This window comes from Tetrao urogallus (genome assembly GCF_951394365.1).
Source record: "Tetrao urogallus genome assembly, chromosome: 1".
NCBI classification, from domain to species: Eukaryota; Metazoa; Chordata; class Aves; order Galliformes; family Phasianidae; genus Tetrao; species Tetrao urogallus.
Window position 1 is genome coordinate 135,498,166 of NC_136813.1, and position 16,372 is coordinate 135,514,537.

A 16,372-nucleotide genomic window follows, 5' to 3' on the forward strand; every position below is an offset into this window, starting at 1 on the left:
CTGTGTTCTTTGTTATTTCTTGTATAGATTTCAAAATGCATCTAGAACTGTGTTTTGCCATTTCCGTTCCAGAGGAAGAGAATAATAATTTTCTCTATTAAAATTTCTGTACAACTGTTTGTTTGTTTTATCCTTCCATCCTTCCCCTGCCCTCTTCAGAACGCTGAGCTTGGGAAAAGAGCGCCAAGGTGGATCCGAGACAATGAAGTAACCATGTGCATGAAATGCAAGGAGCCCTTCAATGCACTGACAAGAAGGCGGCACCACTGCCGAGCGTGTGGACACGTAAGTACGAAACTGCTGTAGGTGAGCTGGCTTAGACATGGCTCTGAGCGCTCAGCTGACTTCTGGTGGCTGTCTGTTATACTGCAGTTTGTTACTGCGCTTGTGACTGAGATGAGAATCTGTGGATAGCACCACAAAGAATCTTCTGTCCAAGTTAGTTGGCACAGCAAATTTGAAAGTAATTTGCAGCAGAGGAAGATGTGCATTTGTGGAAAACATCCTGAGTGCCTCTACAAACTGTGCTGTGTTACTTCTGAGTGGCCCCCGCTGATCTCAACAGGTTGAAGATTGTTTAAATAGCATAAACCTGCATTACCTCTGACAGTGCTGGCTGCCTCCTGTTCCCATTTTGTACCACCTCTCTCTTATTTGCAAGCAGATCATGAAGCGGAGCTGTTAAAACATTGTCTTTGGGTAGTCTTAGAGCTTTTACCAGCTGATTTCAGTGTTCAGTTCTGTGAACATCTGAAGCATAGGAGAAGGATAAGGTGGGGAGAGTATTTTCCATACGTGAGGCTACAATAGCACATCACATTAAAGTAATTAAACAACAGTAGTATGACATAAGAGTTTTCAGAAGTTAATAAAAGAGCAAACATCCTGTGCTTGTTTTTTCTTTTTTTTCTTGCTAGTCAGCAGCTGTTCCTTTCTCCAGTAGATGGTAGTGCAAGCCCAGGTTTCATTTTTTTTTATATAGGTTGTCTCATATGGCTTCTTTCTAATGTTCATATGTCATGTGAAGGCTTATTGCATTCACAGCTCTGCTTTTGTTCTTTGCTGAACACTAGAGACTTATTCAGAAGCTCGAAATCATTGATTACACAGTCATCATCTGTTTTATTGCTATCCAAATTGTTCTATTTTAACACTCCGCCATAATCTGAAGATCACACCTTTACCCTTATGTCTCTTTTGGAGTTTGGACTCCTACTTGAGTTCTATTGGAACTCAATATGGATGGAATATGGAAATGGATCTCCTTCCATTTTAATTTTAGAATACATTTCTATTGGGAATTATTTTGGGTCAGTGAGAGTGTCTTTCCAGAAGTGAATAACAGGAAACAAAACCGAGTGTTCTCTATGGATACTGGCTGAAGGTAGTTAGCTAGGTTGCTACTACAGATCCTTGGCTCTTCATAAAATTTTGTTCCAGTCTTTGGGTTGCTCAAGTCACTGATCTACCTTACTTTACTGAAATGGCTCTTCTCACTGTTTTATGCAGGGCATCTTTTTCAGCTGAAAGAACGTTCCTGTAGGAAAATATTTGTAATGAAAGAACTTCCTTCAGATCTTTTTGCATTTCAATTTTCTAAAATATTTCTTAGAAAGAAATATCAGCAGTGTAACATGTACTTACTTATGAATTTACTTATTATTTATTGTTACTAGTATTACTTATTACTCATGAACAGATTCTGAAACTGTAAGTTCATTATTAACAGGTTAAAAATTTAGACAGTTCTGATGAATTTTAATTTTTTTCTCTCTTAAAGTACATCCCAGTTATGCATTTCTGGGGTTATGTGGAAAACAAAATGGTGACTGCACCTTTTCAGGTTGATATATAAAGAAAATGGGAGACTCTCTTCCTGCAGCATAGCTCGTCCTATCTTCTAGTTCTATTCCTATCTTTAGTTTACAGGTATAATTGAAAGACTAATAGGATTTTGTACAGAGTAGTAATGTAAATAGTGAAGAACACTTCTAGTTAAGAATCAGTAGAACAAATTTGGAAAAATACTATTTTCAATTAAACTATGACATAATAGCCATTATCTTTTTCTTCATAATTGAACAATACGTTGCTATTAGATATAATAATATGAACTTCTAATTAAATTGTTTTCATGAAATTTTATAAATACTTACAATTTATATGTCTGCTTATCTTTTTTGTTTTGTTTGTTTGTCAGGTGGTTTGCTGGAAATGTTCTGATTATAAGGCACATCTTGAGTACGATGGCAATAAATTGAATAAAGTTTGTAAGGACTGCTATCATGTTATAATTGGTTGTACTGACAGTGAGGAAAAGAAGAAGAAAGGCATCCTGGAGGTATGTAATTTAAAAAATATCACATGTGGTATTATTCTTGTGGGGCTTTTTTGTGTTTGAGGGACATAAAAGACACATGGAACGAATTCATCTCATCTGATGGATTATTTGTTTCACCATTCATCTGTCACAATTCTGCTACAGGACTCCACTAGTGCACTAAATAGTCAAGGGACTGCTGTTTCTTGGCATGGTGGCTTTTTAAGGTAGCTGAAGAAACAGCTGTGCATGCTGTTTCTCATGACAACGAAGTGATTGACTACCTTGTGGCAGCACTCAGACTGCATCACTACTGGGTGGGAAAGGAATAGAGCTAAGGAAGTATTAGCATGTAGTCATTTTGTGCTCTTCCTATTCCTCTTGCATCAACATTTAACCTGAGAAGCGTGTCATCCTGCCCTCAGAGTTTGAGCAATTCACCTAATGTTCTTTCTGTTACATTAGTGCTTGCTTTCTTATGTTATCTTTAGAATGCGTTTGCATTAGATCTTGTCATAGCATTTTGTTGCTGAAATAAAATGGTTGTCTTATTGGATAGTCAGTAGCATTTCAATGCCTCACATGAAGTTACCTTAGAAATAAAAGCTTGTTGCGGATACTAAAATACAGAGAAAGGCTGCAGTAGGAGGAAAAATATTTAGCCATCTAAAAGTGTGTAATCCAAAATTACTGGTGAAAGAAGGAACAAATTCATGTGCATTAGAGAGTACATTTTATGACCCTGTGTATGTAACACTTATATAATCTCCCTAGTCAGGTCATTCATTCATTATCTTACTTGCTCAAGCTCTTTTGCCGATATTATCCAAGCTGTGTTGTGACTAGTGGTGTATTTCAGCCTTTCTGTTCTGTGGGTTTTAGCCTTTATTAACGAAAGCTTACCTTCCTCTTTATGCTTTATGCTATCCTAGATTGAATCTGCTGAAGTCTCTGGAAATAGTGTCATATGTAGCTTTCTTCAGTACATGGAAAAATCAAAGCCCTGGCAGAAAGCATGGTGTGTTATACCTAAACAGGAAGCTGTTGTCCTGTACATGTATGGTGCTCCACAGGTAAGCCAAGAGAGGAAATAGAAAAGCTTTTAGTAATTATTAACATTGACATCTGAGGAAGAGAAATCAGGTACCTTGGTAATGGAGGAAAGATGCAAGTGTTTTTATCAGCTGGTGTAGTAAATGAAACGCAGCAGGCAGGCAAATTAATTGGCTGTTTCTAATCAGGTACTTCTCCTTCTTAGGATGTTAAAGCTCTGGCTACCATTCCACTTCTGGGCTATACAGTGGATGACACCCCAAGAAGTGCTGACCTCCCACACAGCTTCAAACTGACCCAGTCGAAGTCTGTGCACAGCTTTGCTGCAGACAATGAGGAACTAAAACAGAAATGGTTAAAAGTTATCCATTTAGCTGTCAAAGGTGAGACATCAGAATGTCAAAATGAACTGCAAGTGAATTTAGAAGAACAACCCGAACCTTCTAAAATGTCTGAATGCTGAAGCTCAAGAACACGTGGTGTTTTTAAAAAATTCAATTGAATTTGTGGTTAACCTTTGAGGAAGGCTAACCTCTTAACCTTTCTTTGCTCAATCAAACAAAAAGAAAAAAACAAAAACAGAACTTCTTACTACCATATATGTCTTAGCACTTTATGTTTGGGAAAAATTCTGGTCTTTCTTAGGGATTTCTTTCGTATATTTATGTTCTGTCAAGAAGAGTGATGTACAGGTCCACTTCAGAGACTTTTAAAAAATGTGAATATTATTAAGAATACCTACTAACTTTACCATTCTACTTGGTGATTGTGATGCAGATTTTCTTTTTGGAAGTTGCTATTTGATTCATGTTTGCTACTATCATTCATCATGAGTGCAAATACTGAAGCTTCCTGCTTACGTATTAGGAGTTGCAACAGGATAAAAGATATACCTCCACATTGCCAAAATAGATCTGTAGTTAAATATACAGGGATAGTTTGGTTTAATGTAAGTAGTTTGTAGGCTGAATTCCACAGATCTGTACATATGTTGTATTCATTTGTTTCTTTTTAATTAAAGTAATGTAAATTGCTTTTACAGGTATACTGGCTTTTAAAGTTTCAGTTTATCAAGAAAACAATATAATGATTTTCAGTCTAGAAAGGAATACATAAAAGATGAGAAGTATATAATATATGTACAGTGTTAAAATGTACAATATTCAATTTGTGCTCTTATTTCCTGAGACTGGGTTCCTGTTAATGAATAATTTATTTTAAAAGCATGTTTTCTATTTGAAATTAAACTGTCCTAAATTAGCAAATACTGTTCAGTGATTTGTTTTAATAGCTGACACTTAATGATCTTGATATTTTTATGCATTAAAAAAAATAGCAGTAACATAAATGGCATGCAATGGACAAATAAGTTCCAGTTGTGTTTAAAGGAGTAGTCGTTTTTCTTCAGTGTCCTACCACTGTTATCTTATAAGAGTGCAGCAGTTCATTACTAAAATGCAGTATGCAGATTGAGATAATCAACAGATTCTGTTAATCTTCTGGGAACAGGTATTTTTGTTATTACAAAACAAATAACATTTTGAACCTAAGCATTGTGATTTTTTGCAGAAAACTAGATACTATACTACTTATTTATGACAGCAGTCTCCAACGATCGCTGTTGTAATATGGAGACTGCTTTACATGCATTTAGTATGAAATATGAGCCTGCAAATCTTGAGGAAGGGAATTATGTAAGTTCTACACTCAGCTTATCATGAGAGCATCCAGAAGTGTTACTTCTCAGTATAACTGCTGTCCATATTTTAAAACATAAGAAGATGAAGAGCTCAGGTTTAGGTCCAGTTTTGTTGGTAACATGAGGGCAGATTTCAGTTATCACTTTTTATAATGAAATTTCCAAATGAAGTGTTGACTAAACTCCTACTTCACTCTTTTCTTCAACACTAGAAAAATATGCTTATTTTACTTAGCACTTAACAAAGGATTGTTACAGTAAACGCTGTTTTTAGCATTGTACATACGTGAGTACACAGCACTTGCCATTTTTCAGTAAGAAAGTCACAACTTCATGTTAGTAGGCTGGATTTTGCTCTCACCTGCACAAATCCAAAATTTACAGTGGCTTTTAGACTTCAAAGCTTTACACTAGCGTTGGTAATAGTCAAGGCATGGCATTGCAGGGCGCTAATTCTGCTGCTTACTGTGCATGTCAGTTCTGAATTCTTCCGTGGGTGCTCCACCTGTTCAGATTACTATGTTTGTAAGCCTTGTACTGCTTTTATCTGAAATGCAAGCTCTTCTGTAATTCTTTGCGAGGTGATAAGTTACTTCTACTTCCAGCTGTATTCACCTGTAGTTATGGGCAGCTTAAGGTGTTTAGGGTTTGCATTGGTAAGTTCCATCAAATCTTCACTCGGGTCTGTGTAGCAACGTGCTGCGTCTTGTGTGTACCTTGGAAAGAGAGAGGGTAACATTCAGACAGAGAGAGCTCTTTTAGAAAGGGGGGTATCTCCTGAAAGAGTCTCCAATGCACATGTGGGATCTGCGGGGTCACCTTTTTATACAACCTCACGTATAAAAACATCACTTCCTACATTCAAGTTGTGGAGGGGTGAATCTACCTGAAAAAGAGACCCTTGCCTTAAAAGATAAGACTGACTGAATGATACTCAATGTGGTGAAACAGTTGCAATCATTTACTACATTCTGTATTCTAAGATCTTGCAAATTTAATTCTGAGCCAAATAGGAAGACCCATTTCCAGCGAAATAATTAGGAGAACATTAGAAGCAGCAATTTCTGGGCTGCTTTATTTTTATGGTGGTATTGACTATCTGAAGTGGTTTCAACATATCCTAGATTAAGCTCTGCATGTGGACATAATGTGGAATTAAATTAGCATTGTTATTATATTATTAGCAGTAGTTACTTATTTTGATTTTAGCTTCATGTTCTATTTCAACAATTAAAGTTTATACAGTGGAATATTTTATTTACCCTAGCAAAAACTCATTTATGTTCTCTTAACTGCTTGGTCAGAATTACTACATTCTGACTGAGAAGATAATGGCACACAAATGGGTGGTTCTCTGTGTATGAGAAGTTGCTTCTAGATTTAACCACCCTAGCAGTTTTATGCCATTCTCCACAGGTCAGCTCCCTCCCTATGGTATCCAAAGCTTGTTCTTATAACTGCAAAGGGAAACATATTAAGTAGTAAGCGCTGTGGCTTAAGTGTCATGACCAAAGCAGTCAAAGCCGTCGTTCTGATACGGTGTAGGCTGTTCCCATTTCAGCTGGTTGTTATTTTTTTAAGTATTTATTAGCATGAAACTATGTGTGTGAGGAAAACAAAACGTAAGTGAGCATTCATTCATAATACATGAATGTATGTGAGTCGCTCTGCTGCATTATTTAAACTGTGTTTCAATTCTCGTGTTCAGGAAATGCTCACTTCTACCTAAGACTGATCAGCCTACAGTGCAATTTGAAACAGATGAAGAAATTCTGTATGATTTGTCAGTGTTCAAACACAAATTTTTACCATGATATTTGTTTGGAGCATATTATATTTTCAAAATGATATGGTATTTTTTGCCCTGTTATGGAAAGATAATATATTATGATGTCTACATCATTCTTCCGGGTCCCATAAAAATTGTTTTTGGTATCAGGCAGTTGTGCTTAGTTGAAGAGCTGCTGTAAAACTGCTAGCATCTAGTACTTTCAGATCACTTTACATTGAATAGTTCTGTTTATTCCAAAAGGTGTTTAATTTTTATGTATAAAACAGATATTGAGAATAAAAAACATTATCTTCTATTTGGAGCAGAATATGAAACTGTTTAAATGCATGTAATATAGTGGCACCTTTTTTTTATGCAAAACCATCTTGAAGTGCTTTATCAGTCTTCTCTAAATCCCTTTTATATAAAAGAGGCTTATTATTCTTCACATTTAAAATATGGATGAAACTAAGGCATGGATTAAATGTAGAATAAATACACTATCACTTGCATAAGTTTTAGTTGAGGTTAAGAATAGATGTATATTCTAAAGAGCTCTGAGTGGAGTCAAGAGAAAAAAAAAGATAACTATATATACACTTTAAAATGTCTGGAAAGGATGTGGAAGCATCTGACAGGTTCTTGGGGACTCAGGGGATTCACTGTGTTTTTCGTTTTTTGTTTCTTCTTTTAAGTACTTCTCACCATACAGCTAGTATAAAAACTGGGCTGCTTTTCATATCGTGATTAAATAAAATGAACAAATGGCTGTGGTTCCTTATACTGAAGAAAGGGGATTTCAAGAAAACAATCAGGCATTTCACATAGAAATAATTTCTGAGTAATTAAAAAAGAGCTTTATCTGTAGATATATTTTGAAATCCTTAACAGGTGTAAACTACCATATACCTGATAGACTTAAATACACATGGAATCTACCTTACATTTTTTAAAGACATGGGTGGAAAATCAGTATTACTCTGCTTTAAGACCTGCTGACTTCCTGTGTCTCATCTGGAATCACAGTGCTCAGCTGAGCTTCTGAGGGGTTTCACTTGGAGACAGTTGGTGTAGGAGTGAGTGGAGACAGATGATAATCTGAAAGTGATTGGAGTAAAGAAAGAATTTTGTGGCAGACTTAACTATTCTTAAGATAAATCCATCAATAAAAGGGGGATCAGTCTTAAACTGTGGTGTACTCTTATTTGGAATTTGAACCAAGATATATGGAGTGATGTTTTTTCTTCATTCTGTGGCCCTATTGGTATGAGGAATGCACCCACAGCTGACTTATAGGGCTGTAGTGAAGCATGTGTCTTGGATGAGTTTTAATCTGCTAGTCAGATTGCTTCTTAAATTCCTTTTCCGCTAACAGATCATAATTGTAACTTCTTGTCTATGAATATATACATACATACACATATGTATCTGTGTGTATGTATATATATATGTGTGTGTGTCTGTAATGACTGAGACTATTGTTCATAGGACCGGCTTCAAGGAGTATTTTACAATCAGAAACACACTGTGCTGCATTCGAAGTATAATTGACTGTATTGATTGTGTTGAGCATGCTTTTCAGGAGAAAGAATTAACAAAATTAGACCTCCTTCTATGGCACGATTACTATTTCCAACTACATAAAACCAAGACAGACTAAATCCAGTAATGCATTCAGGCTGCTTCCTGTAAAACTTCGTGATTACAATTAGGCCCAGATTCATCCATGGCATTTTGCTTTCATCCCTTCATCCTAACACAAGAGAATGTAGAACTTATTTTCTCTGTACTAAAATTTCAGCAGGTTTCCATCAACAAAACATATTTTCAGCCCCTGTATAACACCAACCTACTTTGCTTTGTAGTTCATCCTTTGTAGATTCATTAACTATGGTAAAAGCATTCAGAAAAAGTGGGGGAATTGTGTCAAAGCATTTTTGCAATAATGTGCCCTAAGAATTCTAAGAAAGAAGGCAGATTTGTTGGATGCAGGCAATTGTTTGCAATAGAAATACTGTTGTTGTGTTTTGTTTTTTTTTCAATTAGCACATTCCCTATTCTGCAGCCTTCAAGGCATGTTAATACATTAATTTTAGTAGGAGCTGGATCAGCTGTAATGTGACATCAGAATTACAGGCTATGCACTGTAATTCCCCTTTATTACGAAAACATTATTTCTGGTTTTAATTAAGAAACACTTTTTGTTTGTAAAAATAGTAATGTTTGGAAGAGGTGTAAATTTATTCTGGTTTTGCAAATAAACTGAAGAATATTTAAAAGGTGAGATTTAAATGACGTTCGAAGTTGTGCAAATGTAAGTGGTCATTTTTATGGTCAAAAATATATGAATGTAAAATAATTGCAGATATTGTATATACTTTCTGTAATATATGTATATTTGGTTTTAAGGTGGGTGGAGAATTGTAAAAAGTAAGCACTTTAATTTCCATTGAATACTTAGAAAAAAAAAAATCCTGTAAAATAAAAGCATCATTCAATAAGTATTGTTGGCTGATTCTTTTTTGTTGTTCTCATGGTTGGTTGCTTTTGTCCACCTACTGTTTATTTTTCCTGCTGATGAAAATAGCATTTCCAGTTGTGCAAGTGATGGTGAGGAGCTATGTTTGGGAACAGCGTTACCTAGTTTGCCAAAATACAACCAAGGGAGTGGAAGATATATTCCAAATATACAAAGGGCTGTGTATAATCCTATGACGTCTTAGACCGGGAAGACAAAGATGTTGCCTCAGCAATCCTTTACAGCTTACATCCAAAGTTGTTTAATGGCAATAATAATGTTCTTTTCTATGACGCTTTGAGAGTACTTTATGAGCAACCCAGTACAGAAAAGTTCAGTGTGGCCCCATAGCGCTGTTAGCGTTTCTCAAGCCCTGATCTGAACAAAAGGGAGAAAGAAGGCATTGAGCAGTTGTTCAGTGTAACCTCTTGGGCACTGAGTTCAAGTAGAGTGAGGCAAAAGCAATCCATTAATTAGCAGGACGATGATCCTAAGCACAGACAACTTAGATTCTTTGAATTCACTGGCTGGCTGAGCACACATTCTGCCAGCTGAAGGCCTATTTAACCTCAGCTGCTTCTTTTCTAAGAGTGACTTAAGAGAACCATCTGTTGTAGCCTCCATTCCCATTATCTGTGTGCACACTGAACCTTGTTCTGATTGCATCTGATTCATTGCTGGAGTTCTGCAGTTGGGTACAGTGGTTCAGAAAGATTTCCCTCAAAATAAAGTGGAATGTTAATGGTGTTAATTTGTTAGTTCCTGTCTGGAATGGGTTGAGCACAAGAATTTGTTTAGCCTCTGTTTTTTCTTCTGTTTGCAAACACCAGAAACAAATTCATATTTGAACCGCCTCAGGTAAGCCTTCCCTCTCTACTTACGTATTTTTATCAGTAATTTCTCTGACTTCCTGTTTCTTCGTGATTAACTCTGTTTCAAAACCACTGTGTTCCTCGAGTTAAACAGAATGCAGTGTGTTCTGCAGGGAGACAAAAAGAACAGAATTTTCCTTAAAATGTACTTTAGTGAGAAAATAATGATAACATTCAGATAACAGGAAAACCATAATCACAACTCCCAATGAATTCCTTTATATTGACAGGCTTAATAAGCACTGATATGTCTAGTTCATAGTAAATAGTTCAGGAGTCTTATCAAGCACGGGGTCGGTATGGACAGCAGACATTTTCTCCCCTGAGTCAAGGTAAGAGCTTGACCTGTACTGCCTCAGTCCCAAGAAAATTTGGTGGGCACGTGTGAGTGCTTCCTGACATGGGAGCCTCTGGTAAACAGAATACTTGAAACTGTTTTTCATTTTGAAGAGATTGGTCTGAAAGGTGTTGTGGTGTCTCTAATGAGCAAGAGGAAGAACCTTATGATTAACGCTCTCACATCTGCCTCCTTGGCACTACGCACCAGACAACTCTGACAGTATTTTTTCCCTGTCAGACCCAGTTCATGTGGTAAACCAGGATACATCCAACAGAGTTTGTTTGCCTAAGATCTAGTCCATGATTATATTGCCATGTCTGTTTTAAAACATGGTGTTCAGATGTCATGAGCAGACTTCTTGTCTAGCTCAGACTCCCACATGTCTTTGTGCTACAGCATATTTTTCAAATGACTTTTCCATCAGGAAAAGTCACATCTACCTTGGTAGATGAAAGCCTGGGCCTAGATCCCCAAACTCCCCACGTGAAATTTCCTCTGCACCATCCTACATAACTGGAAGACTCCAGACTTGTCTAGGTTTGGTTGGCCCATTTGTGATATTAACGTAGCCAACAATTTAAGAAACAGAAATGGCCTTGAGAGCAGAACCTAGGATTACTCTCTCTCTGCTCTTTGGTCTTGCATAGCCTCATGTTCTCAACTGCGCCTTATCAAAGGCACACGATCTCAGCAATCTTGCATGGGGAACATGGAAATGAACTCTCTCTTGGGTCTTTAAACTGGGCTTTGGACTGGTTTCTACTGCATGCAGAAGCCTTTCCACTCTGTGAAATTTAATGAATGGCCCAGTGATGGAAGAAGATAAGATTACAATCGTAATTCAGTTTAGACCTATAGCATAACTATGTAGAACTACCTGCTTTGCCTGTTCCAGCTTATTGGCATGCTTCTCAGCTTGTAAAAGGGAATACAAATCTTTTAGCTCAAGGCCAGCAGCACTTACAAAAGAAACTATGTTATATTCTGGAATTTGATTTCAGGAGGGCAATTAGCTGGCCCTATTGACTAAATGTTTTTCTGTTTCATATGAAAAGGCTTTCACTGATGCAAACCAATACAACTCTTTGGTGCTGAAGCATGGCAGGTAAAGATATTGGGTCCACTTCAGAATTACAAATCTGTCCTGACTGAAAAGCTGAGGTTGATCATAGAGTCATAGAATCACTTGGATTGGAAGAGACCTCAAAGACCATCACGTTCCAGCCCTCCTGCTGCAGGCAGGGTTGCCAGCCACCAAATCAGGCTCTAGAGGTATCTATTAGTCTCATACACAGACTGTGATGACATAAACCACATGCATTCCATCATTATATTTTCAGTTTAAAATAGTGCCAATCACAATATAAGAAGGATTATGCATAAAAAAGTTTGTATTGTAATAGATAAATAGAGACAGTGTTCTTTTTGGCATACTATATTATCTTAACATATGGCCAAAAAAGACCACAGGAGACAGTCTTCTTAAAATAACAGAAGCAGAAATAGAAGTTACAAGGCTCTAGTGCTCCTGAATGCCAGCAAATCTGTTGCATCTTAATTCTTCGATGGGGTATATTTTTCCTTTCCTTTCTAGTTATATTTGTATAGTTGAAAGCTAACCAAGTGTGTGCTGTATTTTTCAATCAAGGAAAATTCTGTTTGCTATTCCCTAAAGTCTGGCCACCCCAACTGAGGTGGGGATGTAGGGGGGAAAGCTCTGGTACAGCAGTCTAGACTAATAAGGAGATTATTTTTATCACCAGCCAAAACTGTCTCCTCTCACTGGCCTTTTCATAAATGCTGATGTCCTACAAACACTTATCAGAATGCTCCGCCTTTGTCATTGATTAATCAAACTCTGAATGCTTGGTTTGCCCTCTGGCTCTTGGTTTCTGCTCCCTGTCCCCTCCTTAACATAAAAGCTGCTATCATTTTTGCAACCATGTTTTGAGAGGCTGAGTGATGTCTCAAATATTCCATGTATTTAGATATATAAATTCCCTGTAGATATAGCGAAGAATAAAAGGAACAATCAGTTGTTTACTGCTTACAGTTTGTCTGGCAAAGATGCCTTTCTGCCCCAGAATTATTTTGTTTTGCAAGAGACTGAGTCTCACTATAGATTGCACATAACTCGGCAATTGTATCAGCATTGTGACCTTCTTATCATTGGATGAAGTGTGAGGGTGAGCTTGCCTTGCCAAATCAGCAGAACCCCTGGACAAGAGATTGGAAAATTCAGGTTTCTGACTCTTCTGGAAGAAAAAAAGTTTCAAAGGTGTCAGCTTGGGCAATCCATGTAGCGCACCCCAGAAGGGTCAGCAAAGGAGTTCAGGAATTCATTTCTTGTAATGGCGCTCGCTGTGCAGATGCCTGGTGCAAGTGCTATCAATAATTATTGCATGAGGGTGGCTCTGAAAGTGATGCCTCCTATTTTATTATGTTGGCCCACAACGTTGGAGGCAGATGTTGGTGGTATGGCAGTAGAGGTAGAACCTTCCCACCAATATTCCATTCATTACATTTTGTTGCGGTGTGACAGATGGCAGCAGAGGGGCAGTCTGACTAAATGGTGTCTGACATGGAAGTACATATGAAGCAAAGTGATGTTGTTGAATTCTTGTGCAGAAAAAATGGCACCCATTGTCATTCATTGAGGCTTGTTGAGCGTTTATGGAGCCCAAATAGTGGATGTGAGGACAGTGAGGCAGTGGATGGTACGTTTTGGCAGTGGTGACAGTGATGTGAAAGGCAAGCCATGTTCCATACATCCATGCACAGCTGTCATGTCATGAAATGAAGGCCGTCTCAATCAGCTGATCCGCACAAATCAACAGATTACAAGCAGGGAACTGTGCGCAGAGCTGAATATCGATTTCATTGCGTTGGAAATCATAGTGGCAACATTGGAATATCACAAATTTTGTGCCAAGTGGGTAATATGAACCAATAAGAGGCTGAAGGTGACAGTTTCCAGGATCATATCACTAACAATGACAGAAAGTGGTGTCACCACTGTGAGCTGGTCAGAACAGCAGTTCATGGAGAGCTGACAAAATGGAAATTCTCCATCAAAGCAGAAGTTCAAGATGCATTACTCAGATGGTAGAATTATGTGTGCTGTCTTTTGGAATGGGAAAAGGGTGATCCTTCTGGATTTCCTGGAACTCATACAAGCCATCAACTCTGAACTACTACATTAGTACGCTGACTAAGTTGAACGCTCAAACTTCCAGAGTCAGGCCAGGAAGGAAGATAGCTTTTCCCTTGCAACACCATAACACCAGGTGCCATACCAGTATGAAGATCACATTGTCAACCTTGGTTGGACTCTCCTACCGCATCCACCATATAGTCCAGATTTGGCACCTTCTGATTTCCATCTGTTTGGACCAATGGAAGATGGACTGTATGGGCAACATTTTCCTAGCAACTACACTGTCATAGCAGCTGTGAAACAGAGGCTCACTTCCACTGATGCAGATTTTCATGAGTGTAGCATGCAGGCCTTTATTTATTGCTGGCAAAAACGTGTAGCTCATGGTGGTACCTATGTTGAAAAGTAGTGTTTTGTACTGAGAATTTGCTCTATCGTATAGTGTTCTTGTGCTCTTTGTTTCTGTTGTAGTTTCCATGGAAAAAGGCATTACTTTCATGGTGTTCTATGTAGTTACAGCTGTGGTGAAGCGACTCGGATACAAAAACATAATTCAATTTCACTTCGCATAAAAATCAGGCTCTGCTGGACCCATATAATCTCTATATTGCATGATTACAAAAGGTGCAAATGTTACATTAGATCACTGAAACTTTAAAATGTGTTTATCAAATATTTCTTTCTCTAGACAGATATGACAGCAAGGAAGTAACCTTTACTGTCACAGCTTGTGGTTTTCTTGTCTGCCATGAAGTCACTTTATAGCAGATGAGTTGTCCGCTCTTCTCAGAATGTCAGTATAAGGAGATTCCAGCTGTCTGAGTTAAAAGAAGCAGCCGATGATGCAAAATTGTATAAGGAAATTCATACCATGGAAAAGAAGGACTGGAAATTTTGTTAATTTTATTCTGATTTCAGACATGAAAACAAGCAAGCTTATAATGAAATTAGGACACGAGAATTTCAAAGCTGACACCAATTTTTTGTTTGTTTGTTTTTCAATATGCATAATTAGGTCATAAAATTTACTCTCACAGGATGTTGCTGCAGCCAAGAATTTTACTCGATAGCACACACAAAAAAAATTATATGGTACATTGCAAATAAAACAATCTGGTTTCAAGTAACATTGATAAAACAGAAGACATATTGATCTGTCTACTTCAGATTGTATAGACAAAATCAAAATCATTTAGTACACAGGATTGCGATCAGAAGATCTTATTACTGTATTTTTATAATTTTCCCAGAAACGCTGGCACTTAACATTCTTAGAGATGACATTCTGATATAGATTTATATCAGGTCAGATTTGGTGTGGCAGTTCCTGTTTTCTTATGTTAATTAACCTTTAGTAAAAACCAGTCTGTCTACTACTGCCTTTTATCTGATCTTTGAATTTCTTGCTCTGTACAATGTAAGTCTATTAAGGAAATTAGATAATTAGAGCTAGAGATGGCCACTGCTTGCTAAAATGATTATTGCTTTGGTGCAGTTGCTGGATTTGGTAAGTTGGTAATAGACACAACATTTTATAGTAGACGTGTTTCCAGAACCCACTTTTTAGCCAGAAACAGACAATATGGTAAGATTTTCTTTCTCGTGTTTCCTAGTCTTATGTCTTCTTTAGTCCTTTCTTCTTCCTTCTCTTCTGTTCATTAATTCATTTCCTCCATTTAAGTTGTGTTTCTCCATGTGGGTATAGTGTCCTTGATGGTATTTATGACATCTCTGCTGGGAAGGTTATCTCTACACATTTTGGCAAATTATATTTTCACTGTGTTCTTCATGAAATATTACACTGATTAAATTCTGAGAGCAGCCATACTAAAGGGAAAGCACAGAGTGCTTTTGTTTGATACTCGCCCAGCTTCCAACCACTAGTAGCTCAGAAACATCCAGAGCTAGGTTTAATTTCCACATACGTACATATTTATATGCAATACATTGTATTAATTATCCTAACAAAAAATTGTAATTAATTATCCTAATTGCTCTGAGAGCAATTGGCTTCAGCACACCTAAAGCTGAACCTTCTAGATAATTGTGACTGCATGACTATGATAAGAGCCCATCCTGCTTTCTTCTTGCCACCAGGATGATCATTCTCATCCTTCTGTATATATTTTTACATGTGTTAATCATCTCTCTCTGTGCTGAATACACTCATATTTTGAATGTTACTGTCTGCTTAGCCATCTTTTTGCTTTTATCATGAAATACCAGTCCTGTAGCAAGCAGTATGAAAATTCCTGGGTAAGAATACAAAACTCTGTTGTAAAGATGTATGAATAAAAATATATTCCTTTTGTATGTTGTTTCTTTCAACATTTGAGGGTTTTAAGAAATGAAGACTAGAAAAGACTTATTTGTATACGTACAAATACAAGTTCTAAATTCATCCAAAATTTAAAATTTTGAGAAGCATTTGTATTCTGTTGGCTTACAAGAGAGGACAAAGCTGCTTTACAATTCAGTGCTAGCTTACTCACAATTCAGTTTTGAGACAATGCATTCTCAGGGAAGACCTTTAAAGATCAGACAGCTTTATTTGTTGTGATCTTGCATCGCAAATCATTATCTGGTTTTATTCTACCTTTTTGTACAAAGCAGCTGAGTGTTAGCTCTCCCAGTGATCCACC

At 37.2% G+C, this 16,372-nt stretch overlaps 1 protein-coding gene across 1 annotated transcript in view; it reads left to right on the forward strand.

The window, feature by feature from the left end:
• The window catches only part of FGD4 (FYVE, RhoGEF and PH domain containing 4), a gene marked incomplete at both ends in the record, with an annotated part of 95,366 nt that extends 91,530 nt beyond the window's left edge, over positions 1–3,836 (forward strand). Inside the window, 4 exons of the mRNA XM_079535048.1 lie at positions 160–285; positions 2,201–2,341; positions 3,253–3,393; positions 3,579–3,836. Of these exons, the coding sequence (XP_079391174.1) occupies positions 160–285; positions 2,201–2,341; positions 3,253–3,393; positions 3,579–3,836 (666 nt within the window). The remainder of the gene's footprint in view (positions 1–159; positions 286–2,200; positions 2,342–3,252; positions 3,394–3,578) is intronic.
• Positions 3,837–16,372: the final 12,536 nt, after the last annotated feature.